The sequence below is a fragment of the Tetrao urogallus genome (assembly GCF_951394365.1).
Source record: "Tetrao urogallus genome assembly, chromosome: 22".
Taxonomy (NCBI): domain Eukaryota; kingdom Metazoa; phylum Chordata; class Aves; order Galliformes; family Phasianidae; genus Tetrao; species Tetrao urogallus.
The window spans coordinates 5,741,780-5,759,328 of record NC_136835.1 but is presented as its reverse complement, the minus strand read 5'-3'; the positions used below and the strand labels follow the sequence as shown (position 1 = coordinate 5,759,328).

Sequence of the window (17,549 nt, the reverse complement as noted above, 5' to 3'; positions counted from 1 at the left end):
TCACTCCCTGGAGCCTTTTTAGGCTTTTTGTAGGTACACACTCAAAATACAATTGCAAAAGCATCCCCGAGTCATTGCATTTCGATGAGAATTCTTAGGAAATCACCCGTGTTAAGAAAAAGTCCAAGAAGAGTGAAAGACACAGATGAAAGAATGACAGAAAAGGGTTGGCTTCAATGGGACAGATCACCAGTTCAAGCAAATACAAATTCAAAGCAATCAGTGGAGGTAATGGTAAAGACTTTGGATCATCGAGTGTAAAAACTTCCAGAGCTGTACACAGTAATTCCTAATGAGAACTTGTGAAGGATTTGTGGGTTGGTTTTTTTTTTTTTTGCCTGATTTTCTAGGAAAGTGAGATTTCTACAACCACAGAGCAGTCTGTCCTCCCTAATAACCAAAAAGCGTTTTTCAGCTTCACTCAAGTTTGACATCAAAGTGCAGGGCAAGAAATGCCACATTTTTGCAGATGCAAAAACAAGCAGTGGAGTGGAGACGAGAAAGACCTTCTTGTTTTCCCCAGAAAGAAAGGCAGGAAAGGTTCAAAGCCTTCAGAGAAACTCTCCGGGAGTTCAACCCCAGAAACGACACATGTTGGGAAACAGCTTCATTACTGGTATCGCACGGCTCCCTGTTGGCTTTGGTCCTCATGAAGGACCATCTCCTGCAGAAGGGAAGGCAGCACTCGTGTTCATGTAAGCAGAGACAGCAAGAACTCAAGCAAACCATGAGAGACGCCCAACCATACCTCGACTGGCACGTCCCATGCACATATTGTCCGGCGTCACCACCTCCTGTTTGATCGTGAAGTAATCTGTCTGCAGGGAGTCCGTCTGGACGGGGTCACGCAGGATGACTGAGGGATAGTCGTTCTCATACTTGAGGGACAGAAGCTCTTCCGAGCTGATGGGATGGAGGGTCTGGTAGGACTCTGTGATGAAGCTGGGCTCGGAGAACTCGGAGGGAGGCACGCACTGTGCGTGTTCAATGCCATAACCTGGCGGCAGGATGAGAGGCTCAGAAAGCAAAGCAAGCAATCCTCATATGATGCAGAGACACCTGTAGGAGGTGGCCCTTCTATGCCTGGAAGCACAGTAATGATAACAATAATTGGGACTTACTAATGAAGTAGTCTGAAGTGTAGCGGGATTCTGGATACGCTGCATTCACTCCATTTGCTGGGTACGGTTTTGCCTCTTCTGCAAAGAGAAAAGGAAGCAGCTGTCACATGCCCATAGACACATCATGCTTTGCAAAGCATGCTGTAACACACAGAGGTCTAAACGTCCTAAAGGTCTCCTGCCTGGGTTAAATCAGGCCGTTCAAAGGAAACGTGCAGTTAAGTGCTGATATACCACTGAAACACATGCTTGATACATTCAGGCTCCTTTGGGAACTGTTGCTGCAGACGCACAAATTTAAACAAAACAAACTAGCAGTTCTCTCTATCCACGGCTCCAGGTGGTTCTACAATGCTTGTTACATAATTTCCTTGCATCCTTTATTTCATCAGTTTCTTTCTTTACAAAATTGCTTCACGTGGTTACATGTATGGTTTTATGAAAAAGACCACCGTTCAAGGACAGCTGTTGTCCTGGAAAACTCTCTATTTTTAGGCCAGGTAGATGTAAGTCAGTGCGTAATGCAGACCAAAACCAGCCCCTACAACATTAAATTAATGCTACCTTCCCGTGCACACAGCACCTTTCACCTTACGCCTGACGAAGGCAGAGGATCCCAACTCAAAGCTTTGCCATCCTCTCCTTTAACCAGCCCTAACACACACTGCTCAGACTACATATGGGCAGCACCACAAATGTTGACCTTTCTATAGGCGTGGTTCACTGGGAACAAGCAAGCATCACATCAAAGCAGACTGCCCATTTTCCACTGCTCTTTCGGAGCACTTTCCTGCTCCCAGCCTCAGCACTGACTTTGCTTTCCCACCTAAAAGCCACACTGCTCCTCCTGACCAGTTTTTCCAATAACACCTTACTCGTTCCAGTACGGCACGCGGGCAGAGATAGCAGCATGGGAGATTATTTTTTTTCTTTGCAGAGGGTAACAAAAATAAAATGCACCAACAACTCTGGGTTATATTTATTTCTGCTGAGGCTATAAAGAAGCAAACTGAAGATAATGCACGTTCGTTTGCAAGGAGCCTAATTTTGGCCCTCTCTCCTGGGGATTGCAGGGGTGGAAAATATCTTCCAACAAAAGGAGGTTTTGTGCAAACAGAGAGACCTAATGAGAAATGCTCTTTTTCTCCCCACGGAGTCTGCCAAGGGGCAGGGAGGGTGACCACAGGGAAAGAGAGCAACCTTCAGCTATGCTTACAGTCAAGCGGAGTGCACTGCTGACTGCTGGTAACTGAAGAAGCTATTTTAGGAAGAAATTTGGAAAAATAGGCCCGAAAATACCCAAATCCATGCAGGGAAAAGTCGCCCATCTGCTGCCATTTTTAAACCCTGAGCAGGCTGTGGTCCGTGAGTCACTCCCTCGGAAAGAGCTCACAAGGGGAGGAGTGTTAGCAGGAGGACAGCAGGGTCACAGTCTGTCCCAGCACGACCCCACTCCAGCAGTCACACCACCACAGGTAATGCCAGGCACGTCGGGGTTAGCCACCACCCTCAGCATCACCAGATCTGGGTGATGATGGCAGGTGACCAGGTGATGGGTGCCAGAAGTGGGGACTGGCGAGAGGACCCTGTGGGCTCACCCATAGTGTGGCTCTGTAGGTGAACCTATGGGAATGGTGATCTTCACTTTCATGCTTCACATATTCAGCTGCAAAGCAGAGAGAAACATCTCTTCTCACACAGGGAGAGATGTTGTACACCAGCACAACAGAACCTGGATTTGACTGGGGCCTGAAGATATGAGACCAGTAAGATGAGTCTCATGACTTCCAGGGAAGAGGAATTAATCCTTGGAGTGAAGCTGGTTATTTCTTGGAAGCTCTCCTCAGTTACTCTCCAAATACTTCACACATATTGCCCCTCTGGGAGATGTGTGAAGAACCCACCATCCAAGCTATGGCTCAGATGACTTAAACAAGAAGTGATGAAGTCACTAACAAAGCTGAACACAGAATGGGGATTTCTTGGTTCCCAGAGCTATGTTAGTGGTGTTGAGACAAATAAACTGTGTTTTATTTTTTTCCATCCTCTTGGAAGAAAATCTGCAGTAGGTACAAAAGATTTCCAGCTTCTTTGTAAAAGCCGTTATCTATCTCACACCTTTTGCATCCTCCTGACCGTGGCATCCAAACATCCATCTGTCAGTGCTGCAGGGAAACTGGAACCCTACTTGACAGCGAGCAATACAGCACCAAGTTCCTCACTGTACCTTAGGGAACTTGCAAGAAGAGCAGAGCTGGGACCAGACCCAGCCCAGTGCCTCAGCCAGAAGCTGCAGCACATTGCATCCCTCTCCAGTGGGTTGCAGGAAGGCTGAGCTGTGTTACAAGCCATGGCTTAGAGCAAATAGAAATAGGACTGACCACAACGTTTTGCTTTGTTTGGTTAAACTGCATGCTGTTGATATAACCACTCATTAAAAATCATGCAAAACGAGAAGAACTGAACAGATACAGAGTCAAACAAAGAGCAGAAAAACAGCCCGTCATGCCCTGACCCTGGGAAGAGCCATGTTTACCTTCTGCAAACCACAGGTAGCAGTAAAATTAGTAATCAGCAATTAACATCCATTTGTCAATGGTTTCCTGGAAGGCATAACTTTGTTCCCCCTCCCCTTCCTGCCACCAGCTCAGGCCTACGTACAGGCACGCAGGGTCAGCCCAGCAGCACTGGGGGTGTTCCAGAAGAGCACGTAGCTCTGCACAGAAATGAGCTACAGGAGATTTTCTATTAAGGATCTTAAGATTTCCCTCTTCAGGAACCATCCGAGCTGGAAAATGCTGCACACCATCAAAATTAACATCCAAAAATCAACGTGTGACACCCCCCCACTCCTTGCGAATAAACCAAAATTAATTCCTTTAAATGCGTGTATGCAGGGACAGGCAGATATGATTTCCACCATTCCCTCCTGTGTGGGATACGACCACACTTAACTAAACGCCATTACACTCATTAGACAAGAAACAAAAGCCGCTTCCAATTGCAACTGGGAAGTCAGTGTGGGATTTTGGTGATGTTGTTGTACCTTGCTGCACGGGAGGAAGTAGTAAAATTCACAGTGGGAGCTAAATGAACTGAGGAAGAATGCTTTGGAAAATCCCACCGCCATTTCCAGGCAGGCAGAGCGTCCCTGCATGAACAGGGTGTTCCCTTCCTCTTTCAACAAGCGCCAGGATTTGCATTGCCCACTACTGGCTGCGATGCCCATTTGAAATCTTACAGGAAAGCTGAGCTTTCAAAGCTGCTTTGACTGGGACTGCAGCCCAAGTAGGACGTCGCACTCGTTGGAAAAGCCCATAAGCAGAGGAACCAGGAGCACACAAACTATCCCCCTTGGAGACCCCAGGACTCACCTTTCTGCAAGATCTCCAGGTGTTCCCAAAGGATATCTCCCACAAAGTCGGGCGCTAGCTCCAGGAAGCACTCCTTGCCCAGGGCGCAGAGGGCAGCTCCGTTCATGCAGAACTTCTGGAAATCCACTCCCTTCAGGCTGAACTCATTCACTGCCCACATCACCCAGTCCCGCACGTGTGTCTCTGTCCACTGCTGGGGATCTGCACCAAGGGGTTGCAGAAAAGATCCGTCAATGAGCAACTAACAAGGGGTCGTAGGAGAGATCTGTTAATGAGCAACCACAAGCCTTTTCCCCAGGAAAACAGGACACATCTACATCTATCCCAGTGGATAAGCACCTGCACAGCATCATTCTCTAGAGACTGACAATCTGTTGGTGAAAAGGCAATACGTGGTGGGGGAATACTGTACGCAGAGTAAGTTTGAATCAGCCATGTTTGCAGACATATTTCATAGCAGGAGTGAGCTTTGGGACTTATAAAAATCCTGGCAGTTCTCTGACCCCTTCTCCCACACACTCCTTCATCTTGTTGCTTTCCCCCCGTTATCAGCCTCTTGTAAAGCATCCCAGCTGCTTCCCTGTACAGTGGATGTGATTTGCAAACACAAGTCTCGCAGTCTCAACAAAGCTGCAGAGCAGTCTGGCATTAGAGGTTATCTCACTTTGTTAGCAGGACAGACAGGCGCAATCTGTTGGGTGGGTGCAGTCTGCAAGTGGTACTGAAAGGTTCTGCCTGTGTGTCTGGATTCTTCCAGCTTTAACTGCCAAGAAACAAGGCAGTACCACAGGATGGGCACCACGTGTTGCTGTGGCATCATGGTGGGGGATTTGTCCTCTGTGCCCACCACAGCTGTGCTGCCTTCTCTTACCTTTGGGGATTCCCAGCCGCTGCTGCTCCTTTGCGAAGCCACTGAAGGTGGCTTTCAGTGCCTGAGACATCATTTCCTTGCTGCTGGGGGTTAACAAAGGCACATCTGCACATTCCATATCTGAAAGCATCAGAAGAGAAAAACAATCATAAGGGCTGGGAAAGACAACAGAACGGTTTGCACAGTATTGAATTGTCAGAAAACAAGCAAACTGTTCCTTTGCTTCTTTTGAAATTTTTCACACTCCAAGTCTCTAGCCCTAAACCTAAACCTGCAGGTCCACAAGCAGACCAGCACACAAGCCATGTCTGACAAGCTTGGCTACATGGTGCGTGTGGTCTCCCTGTGAGCCAGCCCTGAATGTGCTGTTGGAAATTTGATGGTGATATAAGACACCATCACAGACAACAGCTCACTCAGCATCACCATCATCCCAGCTTCTGAAGCCTGTGAGATAGCTGGGTCATGAGTCCTATACAAGACTGAACAAGAAAGCATGAAGGAAAGCATCTCTGAATGCCTGCCTCAGTGCTGGGCATCCTGGCCCAAAGCAATAGGAAAAGTCATTTTGAAGAATTGCAATCAATCCCAGAAAAAGGAGGGCCACAGCAGGATGAGGCAGGATGGAGAACCAGCAGAAAAGCCATTCAAGGATGGGAGGGAAAACAAAGAGCTGGAAAATCCCACATGAGCACAGAGTTACATCATGCAAAGCCCAGGCGCTCCGTGAGTCACCGAACAATGCACAGCCGCCCCATGGGATGCATGGGGCCAGGCCAAGGGCCTTGGAGCCAGTCCTGATGAGAAGCAAAGGTCTGCCTTCCTTTCTTCCCTTTCGCTAATTTATTTGGAAGGAGGTGGTAATTTGTAGCCAAACAGTTCCATAAACAAAAGCAATCGTTTGAAAAAAAAAAACCTCAATCTGAATAAAGGTTTTGGCTCTTTTTCACATACTTCAAGCATTCCTGAAAACCATCGTTTGTGGTGAAGGAAAGCCTCAAATATTCACCATCTCCAACAACTGAACTTTGTCAGTCTTGTTGTAAATCCTCTGCCGGAGGCCAGCGTCACTCTGCAGCCTATCAGGAATTTTTCAATGAAAACTGTTCTCAGTGGAAAAATGACAATGAGCGCAAATTTTTGGTGTTTTCATGTGAATCTCAAAAGCCCTCAAAAGTGCTCTCCGTGCTGTGCAAAGGCACCTTGGCTCACTATCATTCTGCATTAAGCTCTCATTTAATGCTCCACATATCCTCAAAGTGCTCCTCTCTCAAGGATCGCTGAGAGCATCCCGAGTGCAGCCCAGACCAGAGCTGCTCTCCTGCCTTCATCTTTGCACCGCTTCTCACCCCCAAGCAGATGTGCAAAGCCATCCATGTGCCCAGCTCCCAGCTCCCAGCTCACTGCTCCAAACTCCCATTCCTTTTGTCCAGGTAGCCCTGCTCTCAGCCCCAGCGCCCCATTCCTCCCCCAGCCCTGCTGTAGAAATCAAGGCCTGCCTGCCACGCTGCAACCGTCAGGACCTTCAAAAGCAAATAATAACAATCAAAGGCTATTTGGCAAATTACACTTCATTATTTACTGGATTTAGCTGAGGAGGGCACAGAAAAACGAGCAGGCACCCTGCATATCTCTGTTCTCCATCTGCTGGCTTTGAGATAATGCTGGGAGAAAGTGGTTTGGTGCCCTTTTCCCTTCATCCTCATGTTACACGTTAATGCTCTGCTGGCTGTGCTCTGTGGTTATGGGGACCACCCATGGATCTGCTCCCTCACGGCCGCATCAACAGCAGAGCGCTGCTCCTCGGCCATGGGAAGCTGAGTCAGAGGCAAGCTCTGAAAACGTTTCCAACCCCATTTTGCACTGAATCACTCGCAAAAACCTGCACACAGATGACCTCCTTAGGCAAGCCACAAGCAGGGCTTCTGCTAGTGCTAAATTTTTCCTGCTGCCATGCAAAGGAGCATCTGTCACTGATGGGTCCATGCATTTGGGTTTGCACAGAGCCAGTGAAGCAGTTTTTCAGTAGCACTGGATAGGGTTACAGTTCCATAAGGTGAGCACCAAAGCCAAACCAAAGCACACATCTCGAGGTTTCTCCTTTAAAACAAGATGCGTTGGGAAAATTCAGAATCGAAACCTTTTTCTCTTGTTAAACCATAGCTACTGCTTAAAACTTCTTCAAAACACAAGGCAGCCTCAAAGCCCCACACCTGCAAACATCTGCAAAGCCTAATTTTAGTCAGCAGCATCCCGCCTCTATAGAAGAGCTCGCGTGTGCAGCATTAAATGGGTTGGTGAAGCCATGCATACGTGTTTGTGGACGAGTCCCGGCTGCGTGATCTGGGGTAGAATGGGAGGGGGGACAGTTTGTACTTCAATTCTGGCTTTGAGAGATACTAAATGCACTGAAAGGTCACTCTCTTTGATAATTCCTGGGAGCACGATGGGCTTTACCTGCCCTCCGACACAGCAGTGCTTTTCTGCAGGACCCTTCAGGAGGACACAGCCATGGTTCTGTCCCCCTGCGCAGCACACACCGCCTGCAGCGCTGGGTGGGCAGAGGTCAGAGCAGGGCAGCATTTGGGTAACAAAAGCAGGCCGGGCTCCACTCCCCCGGTTTCAACTTTCACTGTCATCTGAAACCCCTCTCCAAGATTTTAATCAAATCTTACACAAATAAAACGTCCCCTTTGTGTACCTCCTGCTGCCCGCAAAAGCACATGCGAAAGCATGCACGCGTGCACACAGGAGGGCTCGGAATGCACCAAACCCAGCACCAAACTCAGCTGCTGTACCCCAGCTTCTTTGGGCAATTTCTTATTCAAACCTAAAAACCAAGCGTGGACTTGCACTGCAGGCTGGGGTTGCTGGATGGGTTTTACAACATCCATTAAAGCCTCATTGACACGGCTTGCACGTGCAGAGTGCTGCCAAGATGCCACATCTCCTGCTGCTGCCACTGCACTGACAGTGAGCAGCATTTGATTTTCCTCCTGGGACACCACGCAGGGTACGATGTTTTGGTTTTTAAATACTAACAGGAGTTGCAGGCGCTCTGGAAAATTATGTCACATCATCTCCAGCATCTGTAGAGCAGAGATAAGCAATTTTCCTTACACGGTAGGAAGGCAGAGGGATGTTGATGCAAGTGGCTGCAGCTTTGCAAAGCAAAGAGAGGTCCGGGGGCTCAGCCTGAGATCCTGAAGGCTTCCCAAAACCAGACTTTGTTTTTCCTCCTTTAGATCCCTGGGGACCAGATGGACATAAGGATGGCAATGATCCTGCCGTAGCCAACAGCCAGCATCACATCCCTATGTGGCTTTTAAGCTTAAGAGGATGCACACCAAAGCCACCATCCCAGGTAACTAGTGATGGGAGATAGTGCCCTGAAGTTGTGCCAGGGGAGGTTCAGGTTGGATATTAGGAACAATTTCCTCTCTGAAAGAGCAGTGCTGCACCGCATGGCTGCACAGGCAGTGGGAGTCACCATCCCTGGTGTCCCAGAGCAATGGGATGTGAACTGGGCATGGTGGGGTGGGCTGGGGACCTCCAACATCCTTACCAACCTTTATCACTCTATAATGGCACTGCAGTAAGTAGGTGCTGGACAAACAGACACAGAGACTGTGAGAAACGCACAGAGAGGCCAACATCACCAAGTTCATCTCCCAGACAAACTCGCGTTCTGCTCTCCACAGGCTCCACATGTATAAACTACTTCTACGCATCTGATCTTTTTAAAGCACTACGATTTACAAACTTTAGGGATTTTGACCTTAAAATGCAAGTGACTCTGCTGCATGTCAAAACATTAGCATCTGATTGCATAAGCAAAATAAATGGCAGTCAAGAAAAAAAGCTGGAGGACAGGAGCAAAGTCATTTTTCTCCCTAATTTCCACTTGGAGTCAATGCCCCCTTTAAACTCCCCTCAGCCACTCACTTTGTTTCCCATCAAAAGCCTCAGTGTGTCCTTGTTTGGTCCCCACTGTTTTACACAGTAGCCTGCATGCAGATGGATGCCCAGCGGGTCAGAGCAGGGCCAGCTGACCCCACAGCCCCTCCTGCCCCTGCTCTGCTGGTTGCACACCGGGTCAGGAGCCCAGCACACCATTCTCAAAGGTGAAAGCCCTCCTGGGACAGGGATTAGTCCTGTGCTGTGCTGACATCACAAGGATGTGGGACACACTGACTGCTTGAAGGAGGCATGGGATATGTTCTGGAAAAGGTGCAAGTTGGCATGGAGTCAAGTCAAGAAAATAATCACTCCAGGACCATGCATCCAACAGCTGCATGAATTCATGCCCGAATATCTCAGAAGAGCTCAGTCCTTGAGCCATAGCTGGCTGGGATGCTCCTACGAGCACCTGTGCAGGGCTCTGCTGGAGGACAATTCAGCCAGGTCACAGCTAGGAGGCTGTGTCCCCTGGGACCATGCTCACCGTGCCAGCTTCTGCCACTCCAGGGACATCCCAGTGCTGCCCCCACAACCCTATTTTCCTGTGATGGAGCGAGAGGAGTTTCTCAGAGATTTGGCAAGAGAGGCAAGGACTCATTTGCTCTCCTGCTTTCCCCTGTGCCACCAAGCTGCTCCACCCCACAGGGAGCCCACCATCACCTCATCACATGGCACACAGACTTCCACCCCAGCCTTCCCCAGGAGCAAAGCAGGGCAGGGCTAGCAATGGGGAGGCTGAAAGACAATTCCCAAAGTCTCCCAGCTGGCAGGGTTCAGCTGAGAAATCTTTCTCAGGAAGGGAGGAGGCTGCAGAGAGGGGGGCTGGGAGCTGAGACCCTTCCCACGCTCCCCAATGAGGCATGGCAGAGGCACCGTCTCCCACATCTCCCATTTCAGGTCCCTTTCCCTTAGGGCAGATTTGCCTTTCCCAGATGCCCCGCACAGCATCGGGGCAGGATCTCCTGGGCAAATAACCCCAACTGAGCCCCACTTATTTAGGCAGGATTAGGCAAAAATTTGTCTGCACTTTTGAACTGTTTTCACAAGCACAGCCTCTCACTCCCACGCAGGAAGCAGGAGCAGAGCCGGCCTGTTCCAATTAGGGCTCCTCAAACCAAAAGGACAGCGAAACTCAGGGGAGAAAAGGGGAATAGAGGGAAAATTGAGGAGGAAGGACAAGCAGGAGGAGATGCTGGGACAGAGAGCACTGAGATTTCTACCCCTCCCGCAGCACCTCATCATGTTTCTCTCTCCCAGGCATGGCACGAAAGGGACTGACATTTGCTATTTTAATTTTAAATAAATACATTTTTAAAAAAAGAAAAATAAGCTTCTTTTTTTTTTTTTTTTTTTTTTTTTTTTTTCCTTCAAGTAGTGAAAAATAAATACTCTGAGATGAAAGCGGGGTTTGAAGAGAAAAACAAGAGAGGAAACCAAAAGCCCGCACTGCTTAGCGCTGCAAAAAGAACAACAAAGCCAGCTTTCTTCCGGCATTCAGCAGCTTTCTTATGGAGATGCAGCGTGTCATGGGGGCGAGTTCTCCCACTAAATAAAGGGCCTGGAAACTTGTCCTCTCAGCACGCAGATAAAAGGGTTTCTCCCGAGTTTGTACTTGGAGCATCACAGGGAGCAGGGAATGGGAAAGGTTAAGAGGAGGGTGGGACAGGCTGTCAGGATGCTCTTGCTGTTCAGCCCTGGGCTTTAAGATAAACTGTTACCCATCATGTAAGGGGTGTGAGCTGCTCCGGGGTGCGTGGTCAGGGCAGCCGTGCCCACAGCCCTGCAGCACCCTGTGCTCTCAACAAAGCCTCCCAGCACTGCATTTCCAACCTGTGGGCACCGCCCTTGCTCTGCTCACAACACAAAAATATACAAAATATGTAAGAATATCCCAGCCACCACCCCAGGTAAAACCTGGGACAAAGGTCCCTCTAGGCCACAGGATCACGTCCCCATAGGTCACATCCTCACACGCCGTAGCACTGAGGTGTTTCATCTCATCAAGGATTACTTTGAATGGGACCAGCTTTGCAGCAAGAAAAGAGAGGAAAATGGAAAATAAAGCAATCCAAATGTCAGTGCTGGCTTTGGCTCGTATCTCTTGGCCATGGACCAGGCAGCAGCACCGACAGGTGAGAGGATGCTTCACCGCCACCCAAACAGCAGCACCACCACGCTGACCTCGCCTGCTGCCCGAGTTTCTTTCCATTCCCTTAGTCACAGTTTCATGCTGTGGGTGTTGGATGTGGACCCTGGGAAAGCGGCATCCCCTGCACTCACAGGGGCTCGCTTCTCCCTGGTGTTTGTGGGGGAGAGAAGGGGGAGAAGCACGAGACAAAGCCCTGGATTGAAGCTCAGCAAAACCACAGGGCTTGAGTCAACGCTTGTTGCGATGATGAGAAAGTTTCCCCAGCTCAGCAGGCAGGACAGGACCCACGGCTCTGGAACTGGAAGTCAGGCTTCCCCTGGTGCAGGGCTTCACTGCATCCTCCTTATCTCAGCTGCTGGAGGGAGCATGGATGGAGCAGAGGGAGCACCCAGGACCTACAGCCACCTCCGGGCTTCGATGTGGCCACTGTTTAACGACACTCATCAAAACTATGCAAAGCAGCCAGTGAAGGCAGCAGAAAGGTTTTTCCACCGAGATCTCAGTGGTTTAGATGCAGCAACTCTGCTAACCCAGTGAGCCCCCTGCAAACAAGCACCCATGAATCAGCTTTGCAACGGCTCCTCTCACTTCACATCTCTGAGCCTCACTGCTGAAAACTTGTGTGAGCCCTTCATGAAGGTGCAGACCCAAGCACAGGGTCTGGGTTTAGTGCAACCTCTGCAAAGCCCACATATGTGCAGGGTGAGCTCCCAGCTCAGCACTTTGGAGCTGGCCACAGCAGGAGGTTGGGATAGAATCACAGAATGGTTTGAGTTGGAAGGGACCCCTAAAGGCCATCTGGTCCCAGCCCCCTGCAATGAACAGGGACACCCACAGCTCCAGCGGGTGCTCAGAGCTCCTACAGCCTGACCCGGGGTGTCTGGAGGGATGGAGCATCCATCACCTCGCCGGACAACCTGTAACAGTGTTGCCCTAAATGAGGCTGCAGCCAGCAAACCAGCATTGCACAACATCCACGTGTCTCCAGGCTCCTGGCTGGGAGTCCAAGACTCTTTTTTGGGCGGTCAAACCCTTCTCCCCCTGCTTCCCCATACAAACATCACATGAGCCGCTGAAGATGGTTTGCCTCCTTTGCAGGGTTGGATGCTCTCTACCTCCAATGAAACTGCTCTCTCCTATAGGAAATTCTTCCCCCGTGATAATTCACTCTAATTCCCACTAACCGCTTTGCTAAATAGCTCTAATCCCATGCACAGGCACACACACTAATGGGAGAATGGGGAGGGCCCAGCAAAGCCTGTAATGGACACCCAGCCCTGGCTGAAAGGAGGTCAAGTGTAAATAGCGAGGCCAGGTCACGCCTGTGGCAGCAGCCTTGCATCAGTGCTTCAGCTCAGGGAGATGCTCCTCCGCAAACAAGCGGCAAAAACCCAGCTTCTCACACTCCGAGTCCCAGTAGCAAAGCTCTAATTGCTCAACAGCAACCGTGGGAGGGGGGGAAACACCCTCCCCAAACCTAGTGATACCGACTGAACAAACAACAGGTATTCATCTGCTTCTTGGATGGCTGCCTGAGGTATTCGAATGGCTCACGCCTGGGCCCAGAAGCCTCTTGAAATTCCTCACTCTCTGCTGGTTAGGGTGGAAACCCCGTAAGGTTGAATGACCCCTCAGGTTCACGCAGCTGCCCTTCCCAAGGCAAACCAAGGCTGGGAGCTCCAGGGAACAGATAGTAGCCTCTGTCTCACACATCCAACACTTCCCTGCAGGAAGCTGCTGAACAACTTGTGCTGGTCTCATCCCCATGGCGATGCCACCTGGGACACCTCTGCTGCAGTGACATGACAGAGGGTTCATCCCTGGAGCAGGATGCTCAGGCATCATGTGCTGTGACGTGGTTACTCAGGTCTACAAGAGCACACGCAGGTTGAATCAAGATGCTACATAACCCCACCTAGCAGCTCAGATTGCATATCTCCCTATCCAAGCAGTCTCTCCTTCAGATATTAATCTCGCTCTCCTTCATCTCTCAGACACGTGGATGGACACATTATAGACAGACCCATCTCTGTTGCTTCCAGCCACTCGCTCTGGTTGCTGCAGGAGGCACAGCAATGCTGCACTTCACATGACAATCTCCCAGAAGACAGCCAGCAGCGATTTTGCAAGTCAGGGTTGAGGTTAATCAGCAGTACATTGTGTGAGGAAGATGCTGTCAGGATAGGAAGTGTGAAAAGGGAAGGCTGAGATATTTTGGCAGGGCTGTCCCCCCGCTGCAGGGATATTGGCCAAAGAGACTTTTGGTCATGTTTAGGTCTTTCATCACCCCACAAACAGATTCCAACCCACCAAGCCTGCTTAAGCACACCTGAAGAACGTGCTGTGCCAACATTCTGTAAGCAGCTATGCATGACCTCACAGCTGGAGATGGTTTCACTGCATATCTGAAGTCACATGAAATGACTCTGTGCCCAAACACCATTAGCACTGTCCCTCACCATGACACAAAGCACTTCCCATGAAGATGCTCTACATGGATGTTCCTGCTGCTGGGACTCCTCTGCCAGACCAGTCCTAAAAGGCAGCCGGAGTTCTCCTGGCCTCAGAATGAGATGAGGCATGCAGCTGCTCAGCCAAGTCCCTCCTTTCTTTTCCTTCCCCTCCAATCTGTCCCAAGGAATTCCCCAACCTCTTCTTGATTATCAGCCCAGCCCCAATTCTGTGTAAACTCTGTGTGCTGGCATCAGCCCTTGCCCACAGGCTGCATCGATGCCACGTCACACCAGACACGTGGGGACCACATGGCAGGACACAGACTGAAGTGCCCTCGAGCCAGGATGACGCTTAGCCCCCAGACTATCCCTCTCCACATCAAAGCTGCTCTCCTCCACTCACCAGCTCTTTCTCCATAAACCAGCATGTTTGCTGAAGCAGAAAAGACTGGACCTGCTACGGGGAGCACTTTGTCAGTGTACATGCAGTAAGAAGTGCTCATAAGTCACAAGCAAAAAGGGCCTCAGACAGCACCACGGAGCACAGGACATCTCCATGTGATACAACGATGCAGAAAGCACCAAGTTGCCAGCAAAGAAGGCAGCAGCAGGTCAGCTCCTGAGCGCACACGCTGCCCGAGGCGACAGACTCTGGGGGTGAAGCTTGCCACATAGCTCCGCAGCTGCAGATTCCTGCCTGCTGCCCATCCCACCCCACCTCCGCAGCCTCCCCAGCCAACCCTTAGCTCCAGGGCAGCGCCAGGCAGACACAGAGCCAAGCCCAGAAGAAACCATTGCTCAATGCAACGGTGCAAGTCGCAGCGCATCACATCCCCTGTGGATTGCGCAGGGACGGCCGCTGCCTCACCAGAGAAGGCCCTATTTCTAATATCAGCCCCTTTTTTTTCTATGCAGCACGGAGTATTTCAGCTCTGCTCAGCAAGCAGAGGACATGTGGAGGGGGACAAGGTGTGCAGTCACCACCGATTCTCCATCGTGCTGTGTCACCTCCTCCTTCTCTGCCTCCATCACAGGACATGAAGATGCCAGGTCTGTCCTTTTGCATCAGGCTGAGCTGCCCAGCTTTACAGTTCCAAAAGGAGGAGAGGAGAGATGAGCATATTTCTCTCTCAAATCAAACAAATAATCACACAGACTTTTGCAACCACATTAAGTTTGGGAGGTCGGAGCACAGCTGGTTTATCTCAGCACTGGTTGCTCTAAATCACATTAAACCAAAGACAGTCAATCTTTGTAATCAACAAAGTTATTGTCAACTCTTTAGAACAAACAGCCAGCTCTGCCAAGAGATGAAGGTAGCACAGCAATCCATACACCTCTCACCCCCCTGCACTGTGTATGGATTTATGCCTTTGCAGCATTGGAAGCACTTCTGATGAAGACTTGCATTTGCAAGTGCCCTGATGGCTCTGAAGGCATCGTATCCTTCCTTGTGAATGTGGTTCACAAACTGTACATAACAGCCCCCCACAGCTGAAACAAGAACCTAAGCCAGCAACATCCATCACAGCCCACGCATCTCCTCTATGCTAACTGCGTCTCTCAGAGCAGCAGCATTTAAAAGAGAGGAGAAAGAACTACATAGAAGGGGCTGAAAGTCCTCAAAGCAAACAGCCTCTCCTCTTCCCCGAACAGCACTCCACCAATGCAACCCTACAGACTGCAAGTGTTCCCAGGCACCTCCAGCTGGCATCTCCACAAGCATCACCCATAAGCATGAGGTCCGCACTGTCTGCCCCGTCCCACAGTCAGAAACCACACGTGTCCTTAACTCACCTCAGTTTAAACATTCCCAAGGGTGAACTCTTTCAGCTCCTCCAGGGATGGAGGTCAGAAACAGCCCTAGGAAAAACCTGGGAAGCAAAACTCTGCAGACCATGCTGGACTGAGTGCGTTGGAAATATTGCTGCCAGACCAACTGCATTTCATAACATCTCAGGAACAGTTCTGCTGTTCGTGTTTGGAAGCAGACAAGGAAACAAAGGCAAGGAACAAGTGGATTTTCCTAAGTACAAGAACAGCCCTGAGATTAAACCTCCTCCATGCTTCTCAACAGTTTCAGATACCAGGGCTCCCAAAAAGCAGGATGATCTCAGAGCTCTGCACCATTCAGGCTGCACTGTGAAGCCTCCAGGTGAACAAGCAACCCCACTGAGGAGAGCTTTCCCAAGGAGAAGAGTTTTCCCAAGCGGCCCCAGGAAGCTTTTCTCCTCCAGCTCTGACTTCTAGGAATATTCCCACCAGGGACCAATGTAGCAGTTGGGCCAGACAAGCCTTGGGAAGAGGAGGAAGGTGGGAGTGAGCAGGGGAAGGCAGCCAAAACTATGCTGGGCTGCCCCATCAGCTTCAGCCATCCCCATCCCAGCACCAGGATGGTCAAGGGGAGGGTAATGTCACCTACTGGCCTCAGGTGGGACAGCAAAGGGATGGCAGGGATAAGCTGGGGGCTGGGGGTGCTCAGAGGAAGCCCTGAGTTTAGAAACCTCCGCACAGGCTGTGGCGATGGGAGGAGAGAGGCTGAGATGCTCGCAGCCCTCGCATCCACTCCATGCGCAGCATCCGGAAGCTATTAAGGAATTACAGCCTCGCTGGCCCTGAGCCTTCCCCAGCAGAAGTGCCTGGGAGCAGATGGTGAAAGGGCTGATTGAATTCGGCTGCTCAGGCCAAGAGGCTGTTAGGAGAGATGCAAATGGAGAAGGGAGTGGGGGTGTCACTCGGCTACTCAGGAGCCAGAAGCCCTTGCCAGGAACTTTGGGAATCCTCCACTGATTGTAATGAGCCCTGGGATGCTGCAGCTTTGGGCTGGGTCACTGCTCCTGAGCCACAATGTGGGTTGATGAGGCTACCACCCACGGGGCCAGGCTGCAGAACTGAAGTGTGCAAAGAGCAACCTGGTCTAATCTCAGAGCATCCCCAGAGACAGCAGGAAAGCACGGGGCACAGACCCTGCGCTCCTCTCAGAGGGAATGGGGCTCACATGATGCTCACTGGGGAAATGGCCTGGAAAGAGAGGCACATAGTTTGGAAAAAAGAAAAAGCAGGCCAAAAAGCATAAATAAATAAGTCATCCATGGTGCCATTTGAAGGTAAATTTGGTGCCTGCAGCCAGCAAACACTGACAGAAGATTCCAAATCGCCTGCAGGCAAAAGAAGGGTTTTAAAAACCCTGGGAAGTGGGAGAAGAAAAGGGATGAATGACCCAAAAAGCAACACAAAGCCAAGCTCTGGGCTCCCTGCCCTGGCAAGTGGCCCCACACCCCCATGCCCTGGGGAGCAGGCACCGGCTCCACGGTCTCGCTGTCTCAAATCTTTCTTTTTTCCAAGCAAATCTTTCTCTTTTCCAAGCAAGAAACTTCCAACAACTCCCCAGGCTGGCCCCGCTCCCCCAAGTTGGGCAATCACAAAGCTCGTCAGGGCTCTGACGAAGGCGCGGGCATGGAGAGCTCCGTGACCGTAAGGGGATCTTTTTGGAGCAATCTTTTCCGAGACAAGTCATGAGATTGTTTCTTGCCTGGAATTTGCTCCCACGGCTCCCATCGGCCCCTGATTGCTGAGTCAAGAGATCGCTGGGCTGTGCCCTCCAGATGAGTAAATTAATTG

General features: G+C 50.4%; 1 protein-coding gene across 5 annotated transcripts in view; it reads right to left on the bottom strand.

The window, feature by feature from the left end:
* Positions 1–17,549, bottom strand: part of ETS1 (ETS proto-oncogene 1, transcription factor) — a gene marked incomplete at both ends in the record, with an annotated part of 64,554 nt that overhangs the window by 12,084 nt on the left and 34,921 nt on the right. For 4 of the 5 annotated variants that reach the window (XM_079545714.1, XM_079545715.1, XM_079545716.1 and 1 more), the window contains 4 exons: positions 749–997; positions 1,122–1,199; positions 4,496–4,696; positions 5,367–5,486. The exons of the other annotated variant lie outside the window; for it this stretch is intronic. In XM_079545714.1, the coding sequence (XP_079401840.1) occupies positions 749–997; positions 1,122–1,199; positions 4,496–4,696; positions 5,367–5,486 (648 nt within the window). The remainder of the gene's footprint in view (positions 1–748; positions 998–1,121; positions 1,200–4,495; positions 4,697–5,366; positions 5,487–17,549) is intronic. 5 annotated transcript variants of the gene reach the window in all.